At 33.5% G+C, this 14,307-nt stretch overlaps 1 protein-coding gene across 3 annotated transcripts in view; it reads left to right on the top strand.

The window, feature by feature from the left end:
- LOC105837843 (trissin receptor) overlaps positions 1–12,955 on the top strand; it is a 75,666-nt gene extending 62,711 nt beyond the window's left edge. For all 3 annotated transcript variants that reach the window (XM_012682965.3, XM_036293483.1, XM_012682964.3), the window contains 2 exons: positions 6,346–6,997; positions 7,275–12,955. In XM_012682965.3, the coding sequence (XP_012538419.1) occupies positions 6,346–6,997; positions 7,275–7,647 (1,025 nt within the window). In that variant the 3' untranslated portion in view covers positions 7,648–12,955. The remainder of the gene's footprint in view (positions 1–6,345; positions 6,998–7,274) is intronic.
- The last annotated feature ends 1,352 nt before the right edge of the window (positions 12,956–14,307 follow it).

Genomic DNA, 14,307 nt, shown 5'->3' with positions numbered 1-14,307 from the left:
TCGGTTACAGCCCGTATAGGACCTAGTTTGAAATAGATGTTTGCTCCAAAACAGTTAGGTTTGCCTAGTTATAGCTTTTTTTCTTAATTCTTATATTCTAATTATTTTAATATATTAATTGTATTAGACTTAAATATTTTAAAGTAACATACCGTTTTTCATGTCTGATAGACTGAAATAATTAGCTAATACATTATTTTATTGAGTTTGTTGTCTTCTATGTTTGGCTTTTAAATAGATCGTAAAGAAAAACAAAAGTTTTAAATAGAATATTAATTGCAAATAACCGATATCAGACTCGTAATATGTTTTTGTAAGATTTTAAAAAAATACCATTTCTGTATTACAAATACTGATATCTATTTCGATTGATTAAACGATACGATTATATGTATAATACATAATGCATAAAATCTAATAAATAATTGATATATTTTAAAATTGTTGTTTTTATTTATTTATTAAACATAATAAATTGGGCAATGATATATCCTGTAGTTTTGGCTCAATTTATTTTACATATACATATAAGCCCAACTTAAACATAATTAACCATCTAATTAACCATTTGAACGCTTCAAAGTATTAATGCTAAATAGATTGCAATTTCCATCAAATTATTAAGGTTATGGAAAAAGACAAATTTAACAATGAAATTAATAGATAAATAAATTAATGCTATTTATTTTTAATATATTTTGCAAAATTTAACTGCTTTTATAAATAATATAATTGCGTCAGTTTATAACATATACAGTACAGGAAAATTAGACTTAGAAACCACTGTTTCGAGAAAAAATTGTAAGAGGCACTTTTATTGCAGATTCTTATTCGAAAAAATCATACAAACATATTAAACGAAAATTCAACTCGGAAAAAGTTGGGAATTATTGTGTAAACAATGAAAGAACGTGAAAATTTTCGTTTTTTGGCAATAAAAAAAATTTATTACTGTTAGCAAAAAACAAAAAATATAAGCTTATAGGTATTAAAAATATCTATTAAATGAGCCGTCGAACGTTCCAATTGGTTTATTTTTTAAGGAGAAAAAAATTAAAAACTGCCAAAATTTACCTTTTTTTTAAATTGTTAATAACAAATGGACAAGTGATGGCAAATTTTTGTAATAGGGCTTAAATAGTAACGGTTACTATTCTCTAAAAGTCTTGAAAATTTTAGCCCAAAACATTCATAACTTTTGACACAAAGCTATTTTTTATTTAATTATTTTTTAATTTTTAATTAACATTGTTTACACAATAATTATCAACTTTTCTGAGTTGAATTTTGGTTAATATGTTTGGATGATTTTTCCGAATAAGAATCTGCAATAAAAGTGCCTCTTGCAATTTTTTCTCGAAAGTCTAATTTTAATTTTAATGTACTAATAAGTATATATAGACAATAACAAGTACCCAATATCAATAAGTCAATTGGCTCAGGTAGATAGAGTACAAGTGTTGTAATCCTAATGGGCCCGGGGGCAAAACGAGCAGGGGCAGGGTGAAGGAGGGAAGAGGGAGAAAGAAGGGAGAATAACGAGAAAAGGAGGGAAGAAAGAAAGAATAAAATGAAAGAGGAAACGAAAAGAACATGAAAAGAAAAGAAAAAAGAAAAGAAAAGAAATTGAAAAGAAAAAAAATAAAAGGAAAATAAAAGAATAAAAGGAAAAGAAAATACAAAAGGAAAAGGAAAATATAAAGGAAAATTAAAATAAAATAAACTTCAAATTAAAATTAAACTTAAAAATGAAAAGAAAAGAATTAAAAAAAAAAATTAAAATAAAAGTAACATAAAAGTGGAAATTAAAATAAAAAAATTCAATAAATGATTAAAAATTAAAATAAAAGAACTAAAATTAAATTAAAATAAAGTAAATTCAATTAAATTAAAATTAAGAAGAAATTAAAATTAAAATTAAATAAAAAATTAATTAAATTAAAATAAATAAAATTAAATTAAAGAAAATTAAAATTAAAATTAAAATTAAAATTAATTAAAATTAAAATTAAATTAAATTAAATTATTAAATAAATTAAATTAAATTAAATTAAATTAAATAATATAATTTAAATTTAATTAATTAATAAAAATTTGTCCTAAATTTAGTATGTACTGTTAATAAAAATAATAGAAATAAAATTTTTATTTTATTATAATACTAAACAATCATCACGACACTTGAATAAATATGTCGTGCTGGATATTTGTGATAATTCTACCTAAAATTTTCGGTAGTTTTACACTTGGAATTGTTTTTAAACGTTTAAAAAAGAATAGCACGTTAAAAATTTAGTTCATTATTGATAGTGTTATTTTGAATCGAATTCAATTTTTGATATATTTGTATATAATATTACATAAGCAGTCGCTTATGTAAAGAGCCTAAATTTACGCCTGTATCGCGAGCATATTTGGGGATTGATTAATTTTTCTTGCGACGTCAACTTCTGTCTTTATTTCTGATAGTCAACCAGTCGGTCCTTTTCGACGCGCAAATATATTCCCGACAAGAACATATTGCGAGAGGACGTGCTACTGTAAAATGTTCTTTATTGAGTTTGTAATCTCGCTGTTTTCTGTTATCCCTATATCATCTTTATATTCGATCCATTGTGCCCATTGTGTCAGTGTATCTATCATGCTCTTTCTTTCTTCGTCAAGAAATTAATGTTGGAGATTGATACTTCTCTTAAAAAATAGACATTTTCTATGATCAAAGCTGACATAAAAAATAGAATATTATTATGCATAATTTTTCAGCTTTTTTGTCTTCAAGCAAATTTTCATGTTTTAAATAACTGTGAAAAATAATGTGATTAAAATAAAGTAATTAACTTGAATGCGAAATTTGTGCAGGCCTATTATCTTCAATAATACTCGTATATTTTTAATAAGTTTTGCATTACAAATTAATTTTTTATACATTTTACAAGTATTTTTACACATTTCAATGTTAGTTTTATGACTCCGCAGTTTATTTCTTGACGTGTACAAATAATGTAAATTATTGAGATAATTTTTTAATGAAAGGGTCTCCTTTTCAGTTTTAGATATTTGCATTTTAATATTCGAAGAATGCTGCACAAAGACATCACGTACTTATCAAAAATTAATTTTTAAATGTGCCACTTTAGTCTCTTTGTAATGAGCTTTATGAAAAACAAATTTCTCGCTTCTTTTCCTTCACGTAATTAATTTCGCTGACTTGCGCTATTGATCTGTAGATTTTCAGAGACGTGACAACGCACTGATGTGACTCTGGCCAGACGAAACAAATATAAAGTCCATCCACGCGGAGTGAACTTTATTTTTCAAATCGATTTAAACAATAAAAAATCGAAAAGTCGAAGACGAAAAAGCAGAAAAATATTATGCGTGTTAATATATAAAAAGAAATTAGCTTTGATCAAACTAGTGGAAAAAATTTATCATGATATATTTTCGCTAAGAGTATCAGTAAATACCAGTTCCGTGTAAATCAAAGAATTTGTTTATATAAAAGACTACTCAGTGAATCGAGGACATTCCAGACGAGAGAAGCGCTTCTTGAATCGCTAAGAATTTTTATAATTGTTTTCTGATCCGGATCCATGCGTCTTTGCCGAATGCAATAATAAAAGGAATCTAGCGAAGAAAAAAGGTGTTTTTCAACAGAAGCCGTTTTGCGTCGCAGTAAAACTGCAGTTCTTATGTAATGAAAATATAAAATTGACAGCGAGGACCAAGACGCCGGGTCCATTTTTAGGATCGTCGCAAAGTGAAATCAGATGTTTGTTAAACTTACTTACAAGGGAACATTTTTTTATATTTTGTTTAATTTACGAGATATATCGAAAAACCGCAAAAATCGTCTCAACTTTGAAGGGTGGTTTTACCTTTTCAAACCGTTTCTGGGCACCAACTAAAAATTTCTAAATTCATGTATTTACCCCCTCTACATTTATGCCAAGTTTTATTAAAATTTGAATTTTCGAGTCCGCGAGGTTTCCTTGTTAGAAGGGAAATAATCGGCCATAATTTTTCAGCGTCAGACGCGGTTTATGAGCGTCATTTGTAAACTTTCGCGAGCGAAATGCGATCGTAAAGCTGACTGTCATTCACGATGTGAATCATCTGTTTATTGACCTGTATTGAACATTTTTTAAGCTTATATAAGCGGCAGATTTTTCTTATGCAGAGCGAGCTTTCTTGTAACACAATTTATGTCCCCTCTCGATCTCTTTTCACGTAATATTAAATTTGGACGAGAAGAAAAACATTTGTATTTTTCGAGCAACTCTTGGGTAATATTGATCGTCGTATTCCCGTAGTACCGATATATAAATTCGAACAACCATGGTCAAATGATGATAAATTCGACGTGGATTTGAAATCAAAATATTTGGATACAAAACAGCTCGTTATGAGTGAGATCGACCGTGAACGTAGGACGGGAATTCCATCGATTTGTATTCCGGAGAATTTTAAGTTCTCCGAGATCATTCGTCGGAGATTTTTCATTATCTCATGCCGCCTTATTTTATGAATGAAATCTTACGAGCGAATCTTTGGGGAGGAAAAATAGGGAGGATTAAAGTGGGGAAAGGAAGAGCAGAAGGAGAAATATGGAAGTTGAAAGTCCTTTTCCGGTGTATATATATTATTTTCAAATGATATCGCAGAAACTTTTCACTCAGGTCGCTTACGTTCCTTCGTCTCTCCATAATCGAGCTATTTGTTTGTGACCTCTTAGTTTTCTCAAACTCCGCAGCTGGTAGATCACCAGCATTATCGTTCCTCTGCGATATTACGACTTAAAGGACGGAGTTTGAAACGTCCATTATTTGCCCGAATACTATTATCAACGTGCGAATTATTTTGCGGACTGACGGGGATTCGGACAACCAAAGAAAATATGAAGAATCTTTTTATTTTAACAACGCGGTAAATTTTATTATCAGTGTTTCGCTTTCGCTTCTTCTTCTTTATGTACCAACAAGGGTGCGTGCAGGATGTTCGTGCTAAGCATATAAAAACAGGGGTGACAGACAATCCTCCTCTCATCTATCGTGTCGTTTCATTTTATGCATTTCATGCAGCCCTCGTGGGGTGCGCTTCTTTAACCGGAGCAACGCTTGCGTAGAATACAGGGAACAAGGAACAAAGGGTGACATTTCGTAAAGAAATTTGCGAGGAGATGAGACGCGATGCGCCACTGCCGTTTTTTCACAATAAAATGCGAAAATGACATAAAAGTAATTGACCCGTATACTAAAATTGTACGTGCTAAAAAGTAAAATTAGAAAAAAGAACACCGAATAATTGGTAAATATTACAATTGGTGCATTCCTTCTCAAGATTTAAAAATAAAAATAGTCAGCATAAGTATTTTTGAACTGTAGTCAATTAAAGAAAAGGATCGAGATTAAAAAATTGTTAATGAGTAAAGTAAAATTTTAGTTTTTTTAATTAACGAAACTTTATTAACAAATTTAATCTCTTTTCAAATTTTAAATAACCATTTAAAATTTGAGATCAATAAATCTGAAATTGAAAGTCAAGAGATGTTTAATATAAAATTTTTTTTTGTAATTTATTTCTATTTAACGACTACACCAAGCTTTTTGAATATTCTTAAAAAGTAGTACAACCTTTTCATTTTTGTTTTGCACGTTTTCAATTGAGAAATACAATATTTATTTATTGATTAAAAGTTTATATAAAAAAAAATACCAATTCGATGCAGCAGCTGGAAAATTATAACTATAATGAAAAATTATAATTATAATGGTATAATGTAGAATTATTTAGATTCAGTTTCTCAATATAATCTGTTTTCTAAATATAAAAGCCATTTCTGGCATATTGCCAAAGAAGTCGTTGTTTGCGGATTAGTGATAGTATCTTCTATTTACGAAAGCATATTTGTTCCCGCATAAACCAGATTTATTGCGATAAAATAACAAAGCTGGTCTATTGAATCTAGATCATCCGTATTGTTAGATGAAGTGGCGCTTTAACTAACAAAATGAGCACACAAAGAGCTTTGAATGGACAAAGCTTGACAAGATTATTCGAGATAATGTCGCGTGCTTATAAAATCTCTCTTCTGCTTGAGAACTTTACAGAAAGATTATAAACGTTAAGTTACCGGATGAGAATTTACTAATTTTTTACTTTTTCATTTTATAAACATTATTAATAATGCATTCAGGAATACTTTATTAAAATACATTTTTATCATAATTTTAACATACATGAAAGTGATTACATATTATTTATAATGTCTAATATTTTTTGTATTTAATTTATCGGCGATGAATCTATATTTTAATAACGTATTTCGCTGTCTTTATGTTTCAGGCAATCTGATGGTGATTTTCGTGGTAACGTTCTCCCGTCGGCTGCGCAGCATCACAAATTTCTTCCTGGCGAATCTGGCAGTGGCGGATTTTTGCGTAGGCATATTCTGCGTCTACCAGACGCTCACCAACTATTTGATGAACAGCTGGCAATTCGGCGACTTCCTTTGTAAGGTGTACATGTTCGTGCACGCGCTCTCGTACACCGCCAGCATACTGATCCTCGTGGTGGTGTGCACCGAACGTTATCTGGCCATTGTCCATCCTATCAAGTGCCGGTCCATGCTGACCAGACGGCGCCTCAGGATGGTGATAGGTGTGGTGTGGGTTGTGGCAGCCGTATACGCCTCGCCCAGATTTTTCTACGTCGAGACCATCAGCAATCGTCTTAACAATGGCGACGTCGACATCATCTGCATTGCCAATATTAAGAAACACAACAAAAATGTCCTGGACATAGTGAATCTCGTCTTCCTCTATCTCCTACCGCTCTTTCTCATGTCCTGCCTCTACACCAGAATCGCCGTTGGTCTTTGGAGAAGCAGCGCGACCCTCACAGGACCCGGTCTAATCGCCAAAACCAAAAACGGTCGGATACACCACGTGCACACGTCCAGCAGAAATGTACTGAAGGCACGGCGCGGCGTTATCAGGTAAGCCTATATGTTTCCAGGATGCACAATAACATCTTCAATTTCCGTCTCGCTGAAACTAATATCCGTTGGAGCAATTGCGTCCGAGAATTCAGCGAGAATTCAACATATTGATCAAAGTCAAATTCCTATCCAATATGTTAATGAGGTTGAGTAGATAAAAGAAAGTTCAAATTTCGGCCAATCTCTTAGGCTAAATTTGGAGATGCAAAACGTGTTCAAATTGATAGCTAGGATCGTTCGACTACGCTGTCAACGTCTCGCCGCTGTTTTCCAGAATGTTGATCGCGGTGGTGATGATGTTCGCCGTGTGCAACCTGCCCCAGCAGGCGCGCATTGTCTGGCGACACTGGGGTCCAAACTACGATAACACGTCGGACTTCAGCACTCTGCTGACCGTGTCCACCTTCCTCATCTCGTACATGAACTCTTGCATGAACCCGCTGCTGTACGCCTTCCTGTCGCGCAACTTTCGCAAGGGTATGCGTGAGCTGCTGCACTGCAGGGGGGCGAGGAACGACGGCGGCACCCTGGCGATGGTGTGTGCCAGCGGCGACCACAATCGCCACGTCAGCTTCCATCTGCCTGGGAACTCGGTCGTCCGACAGAACAGCCTGTCCACCACCGTTCACCAGACCATCGTTCGGTAGATGCACCTGCGCCGGGAAAACTCAACGGACTATCACTGTCCGTGCGACGGGACTAGCGATCGCGAAGTGATTCTTTACAGGGTATTCCAGGACGGGAGCCGGCGGAAACCTTCTCAGGGAAGTGTTCGAACGCTTGCAACATTTTTTTTTTAATTTATAGGAGGTCCATTTTTACTCGCAGCTTATTTTCACAAATACGAACGAAATTTGCCGCGTTGCTGTAAACGGAAACCGCGCTTCGAGACTGTAAATTCGAATTAGTCGAAGTTTACAGGTATTAGGGGTAGAAAGTTTAGCGTGGCCCGTGTAACTCGGACAAGATGAACGTTCCGTGGCAATGAACTATCCCGTCTTCAACGTTTGAAAGGCTCTCGTAGTGTCCGGCATTAAGGAGCTTATTTTCAAAGTAGTATCTCGTATTTCCAGTACAATTTTTAAAAACCTCGATTACAATAAAATAGACAAAATTTAAATTTGACTTATTTTAAAAATCGGCTCTTCGATCTTCGAATCATAAACCTTATCGTGTCAAAGGAATTCACAGAAGCTCAATTTGTTACGCATGACGCTATAATCTTACGATCTTGAACTACGCTGGCCACTCATATTATGCAATCGTATGAATTGCCACGTTTCGGGAACAACATACCTTGTTAGTGATAGTTTTCATTGCACGAGAGAGTGAGAGAGAGAGAGAGAGGAGAGCAAGTTTTGGCTGTGGTTAAATGGTGTCAGTGGCATGCAACTTCCTCGGGGTGTATGCAACGCGTGTGGGAATGACAAAGTACGACGAACTTAATCGGAGCTTATTCGGAGCATTACGTACTCCTCTTCCCACTCCCATTCTTTGTCCCTAGGTATATAAACAATACAGACTGAAACTATTGTGGGTCTCGCCCGTGTTCGCTCGATTTAACGCGAGGTGGCAAGAAGAAACTACGTTATACGAGGCACGGTCGATATCGGTTTTTATGATTAGAACGTCACGTTGATTTGGATTTTCCAAATTTGAATATAGTAGAATTTTTTTTATAAAATACAGATTTTCTTCCCCTAATTTTGAACCTTTTTTTATTGCGAATGAGTGATTAGACTAACAATTCTCTTTTGCAAAATTATACCACTTGGAAGTGTCTCTCAATTTTCAAGTGAGAAATTGCTAAAATTATCGCAAGATTACTTCTCCGAGAAGAAGCTTGCTCGAATTACGCGCGTCATTAAACAAATTGGCAACCGTACTTACTGAGAAGTTCGTACCTTTCAAAAGTGCGTGGAAAGGGAGAATCGAATGGCACGTGTGAATGAATAATGTAAATCATTGGGTACTTATTACCAAATATATCAATGTCAAGTAACTAAAACAAATAAAAAGAAAATCATAAGAAGATTGTACAATGTAATTTTTTACATTGCATTTTTTTATTGTGAGCATTTTATTTTTAACTTTTGGAGTGAACACGGTGTTGAACATCATACATTTATTAGGAATTTAGTATTTTATTTGGAATTTGTTCATCACGCTGAATAAATTAAGTACTCATTAAAATCTAAATGTGTTCAAGATATCATTATCATTGAAACTCTCAAATTTTCTTTTGAAAATCAAAATGCTCATACTATTATAACATTAGAAGATAACTTACGCTTTGATTTTGTGTGCTCGACAACTGCTGACAGAAAATTAATTGGTTCGATCCGCAAACAGAGACGCAATCTCAACGGAGACCAGATTCCATTGAAAAAGATAATTTATCCGACCATATTGGAATGACCGTTTGGCATTATCGTTTACGGTTTTTGGCATTTCCTAATGCTTTCTTTACATCTCATTAAGCGCACGCTATATTAAAGATTTAAAACAAATATAAATATTGTTCTTAATTTCCGCACAATATAGAGAATAATAAAAACTCATTTAAAAAAAATTAATTGCACATTTTGGTAATAATTGATTTCTTGTTTAAAAATATTACATTTAAAAAATGGCAATAATATCGTTTTAATATCGTTTTTATTATCAATTTTATTTTTTTAAGATTGGCAAATATTAATTGCAATAATCAATTTTAATATGTGAACAATGACAAAGTCTAAACTTTACATCAAGAGTAATCAATGTAAATTGTTGAATGTAATCATAAAAGTAACTAACAATATTTTTAATGAATTTATAGTGAACTTTGTCTGTAATGAGAAGACGTCTGTTGATTCTGAAACATTTTACGTAGGGTTCAATCTCGCTTCCTTGAAAGGAAGCGAGGCAAATCATGAAACGCGAAGTGCTGAGTAAGTGGCAAAAGTCTGGAACAGTTTCTAAAGTAAAATACTTTTAGTAGTATAACCGTCGTTTCAGCGCGACGCCACGTAATTTGCCCAGGAAGCAAAGTTTCTTCGCGATCGGGTGTATGTACCTACTCTTTCTCGACGCGCGCTTTCAACCGTACGTCCTCAAAGGCAAATTTCAAATCTACATTCCCGAGCGGGCGTTCTCATTGCCTTCTCGCAATCATTCCTCACAATTGTCGCATTCCTGAAGCACATTGCCAACGCGTACTTTTCGTGATACTATGAATAAAATTCACGGGAAATTTTTATTGTCCATATATATCTTCCCTTTATTCGCAATAAGTTAAAATTCTGGCTTCAGATAGAATATCATTGATTTCAATGAATGACTCGTGCAATTTTATGGTAGGATCTCTTGAAACCACTGAATATTATTTTAATTACAATTTTTAAGAGGTTCATTTAAAGAGAAATTTTATTCTTATAGCAAGAATATATATACATTGAACGAAATCATATTGCAATTGTTAAAGGCATTTTTTAATATTTATATTATATTCTATATTTCGAAGAATTTTTTTTTCCTCTAAAGTTGATGGTACTCGTATACTCGTATTGCTCGAAGAACTTTAGTTACGATGGGCACGAAGCGGTTTGATGGAAAATGGAAACACATTAGGTCTAGCGAGAGAACGATAAAAAAACTGCGATGCCTTGGAACGTTCCATTGGGAAGGGTTGGACAGGTGCTTTACAGTTAACACGGATTTCGCATTAATGTGGAGTCGCCATGGGTGTTTGGCAGTGGTGCAAGAAATTTTGCGGATCGGCCTGAAAATAACGGCGCGAGATAACGAAGCGAGGTGCAAGGTATTTCAGAGTCACCGCGTTTTCCATTTTAACTTGATAGACAACAAGTTCGACAGCTACACAATTAATCTACATTAAATTTTTTGAAACGCAAAAAAATTTGTGCGCAATATGATAAGAATAATAACTAAAGATAATAAGATAGTAATTTTTACTGTGCTATAAATAAACAACTTGCAGCATATGTAATTTGTTTGTTAATGTTATTAATTAATAATTATTGATTTTTGAGATTTAATAAATAAAATTTTAATATTAGATATAAAACACAAGATTAGTTTTTATAAAAGCGTTAGAAAAATTTTATTTATTTATTAAGATATACTTACTTAAGAAAAAGGACAATTGCGCAAGCAAAATTAGCTATATATTTTATTATGTGCTAATTGAAATATTTGCCGCATTGTTTGCGTTGTACTGTTGAGATTTACAGAAATTACGAGAACAATTTATCTCAACTGCAGTCTTAAGACTAACTTAGCATTTGATCATTTCTAGCACACGTTCTATCCATTATATAAATTTTGCCATTATCGCTGCGTGCTATTAACCACAACGTATCATTAATCATACTCCTTTCCACCGTTCCTGTCACGCCGTGAACCTTGAAAGTATTTGTAATTTACAACTTTCTCGCGTAACAGTTTATACCCCCGTGAGCAACATCTCCATTTGAAAACATTGTGTCACATAAATGTGAAACTGGTACAAGGAAATGCCATAAACGACATATTTAGAGAAAATCATTTTTTTATTTTTTGCCGGAAAAATGATTGTCTCGAAATGTCTTGGAATTATAAACGAACGTCATTTACCTTTTCCGCGAGTAAACAATATTTTTGGATGCAACTTTTTATGAAATATATTTCTCTTCGATATTTATGTTATGTAAAGTATTTTAAGAAAAGAAAGTATAAATACAATAAGATTATTATTTCGATCTTATTTGTAATTTTTTTATTTTTAAGAGTTGAAATTTAAGGAAGGATAATTACGGAGTTATTGTCGATATCAAATATTAAAGGATTATGAGCTTTATAAGCGTAATAGGTAATAAAGTTTAATTTTTCAGATACCTGTTTGTGTCATTAACGTGACACCCTTAATCACCTAGATGTTTAATGATTAAACTTGTGAAAATCGATAGAGACATGATAGCGTCGCGTCTCATTAAAAAAAAAAAAAAATGTAATTGCATTACCTCATAACGATTTAAATTAAGCCACTAAAAACTTTACAGTCATATTATTTAACCAATTCGAATTTTTAAGAATAACAATTTAAATGAGTATTGTAATTTGTCACAATTATATATTATTACATTAGATATTACATTTTATTATTATTTTTATTTGTGTTTGAATCCTTAATTTTTTATATTTAAATGATTTGAAAATCATCCAACTAGAAAATTTGGTTAAAGTATATATTGCTTATTTGCTGCAATAACGTAATTCAAAAAATAAGATTTTCCAGTATATAAATAAATGTTTAACGTTTAATATTTTATCCTAAAGATGACACTTTTTAAATTATGTCTTTGTAATAAATGAACAAACTAGTGCATGTTGTCCCGTACAAGAGAAGTACATTTATTCATGCGGACGGTAAAGCAGTCTGAGCACTGTGAACGTAAAAGGAAGTCAGGAGCTGGGCGATTTCATCTGTCACGGCGAGTGCGTGAGAGTTTGCTCGGTGGAGAATTGCAAAAGATAAAACGGTGGAAAGCTCCGTTTTACTGATAGTGCGGTTTTGCGTCCAACTTGCTTACTTTCGTTCCTCGTCGTCGTCCCTTTCTCGAAGGCATCGACTTGAATAAGATGCAATCGCGAGGAGACAGACGTTGCGCGAGCAACAAGGCATTCTGTGATGTTGAAGAGAGCGCAAAAGAGTCTCCCCGAATTGTCCTCTCTCGATATTGATCGATCACCTGGTACTCGGGAAGACGTTCGCCAAGTGTATCAGTTATCTTGATAAATCGAGATGTAGGTCTCACCTAAAAGAAAGATTTTGTCGGTAATTAAAGTTTCATCGATAATTAAAACGTTAGCTCTTAAACCGTTTGATGTACGTCATTCAATCTGAAATGTTTGTGAAATTTAGACATTTCATTATCGCTTCTCTTTTTAAGAATATAAATTTTTTAAATGGCATGGGAGAAAGAAAACAGTAAACTACTCGATCATTTTATAATTATCCAATCCTGACGTGGAAAAATCAACGGAACGTGCGGTAATTTAAAAGTGATTCGTGCTCCCGGCACGCCATGAGAGATCCGGAGAAAATTCTAATTTATTATGTAAATTAAATTTGTTACGGGTCTACGGACGTATTTACGTTACTTAAACTGGAAAACTCGTACGAAACGCGGGAAATGGAATACATGAAGAAGACGATCCTTTAATGATGAACAGGCACATCTGAACGCGTCTAGCACCGGGTGTTGCCAGAGCTCGCTTTAAATTATGTACGTTGGTTAAACAGGCTGGAATCTCACTTGAAACCTGAGAGATTTAATGAATCGCCAGCATATCGCAATCCAACTAAGTTGGATCCATTTACTAAATTGCTTTCGTTTATATCTCTCTATCGATAGGTGATTAGGGCAAAAATTAAGGAGAAAACGTTTTCTACACGAAAAAAACGTCTTTTTGCGAGGTACTTAAAAATTTAGTTAAATACAGATCTGAAAATAATTTTGTTGCAACTATCAAAACGTAACTAGTAAAGGAAGTTCGAGCGCGACGAGCAACGGTGCAAAAAATTCTTACATCCCAGTAGCCAGCTTGAGCAGCCGACTGATTATTTTCACATCTGTATCCAGCTAAACTTTTATTTTTATATTCTTTAGCAGAAAACCTGTTCTTTCCACTCTTTCATCTCGTTTTTAAGGATTAATCTAATTAAACGTTTCTCTCGTACGGTAAAGCGAAACTTTGCCTGCTCGTCAGACTTCTTATTATGGTCTGCTCGAATTACACGGCAACTGACTAATACAGACGTTTTCAGACATTGGAAGATATCAAGTACAATACGCGTAGCGGTTATATATAACCGAGCCCGATGTACAGTTCTTAGATGAAGTTACAACGTCGCGTGACATTAACAGCGGAACTTATCGGGACCTATCGAATCGGGCAGCGCTCTCTCTCTCTCTCTCTCTCTCTCTCTCTCTCTCTCTCTCTCTGTCTCTTTCAAATTGCCAAGAACAATGTGTCAAACTAATTAGATACGCTCGCAGCCTCCGGAAAATTGAATTGAACGAAATACGTATAACGCGGATTATTAAAATATACTCTAGAGATCAGAACCGAAAGTTCCAAGAGACAGTATCTTTTTTTTAATGGCGTTTATTTACTTGTGCGTTACGTTTATCTCAAACGTAAATAACCTCATTAACAAATTAACCATTGGCAGTCTCAGTGAGATTTTTTTTTTTTTTTTTTTTTTAAATCTTTACTGGCGCAATTACGAAAAGTGCAAAAACGTCGGCGATAACGCTTGA

The sequence above is a fragment of the Monomorium pharaonis genome, chromosome 11 (assembly GCF_013373865.1).
Source record: "Monomorium pharaonis isolate MP-MQ-018 chromosome 11, ASM1337386v2, whole genome shotgun sequence".
NCBI classification, from domain to species: Eukaryota; Metazoa; Arthropoda; class Insecta; order Hymenoptera; family Formicidae; genus Monomorium; species Monomorium pharaonis.
Note: the sequence above shows the minus strand (reverse complement) of the source record. Positions and strands in the feature narration are given on the sequence as shown.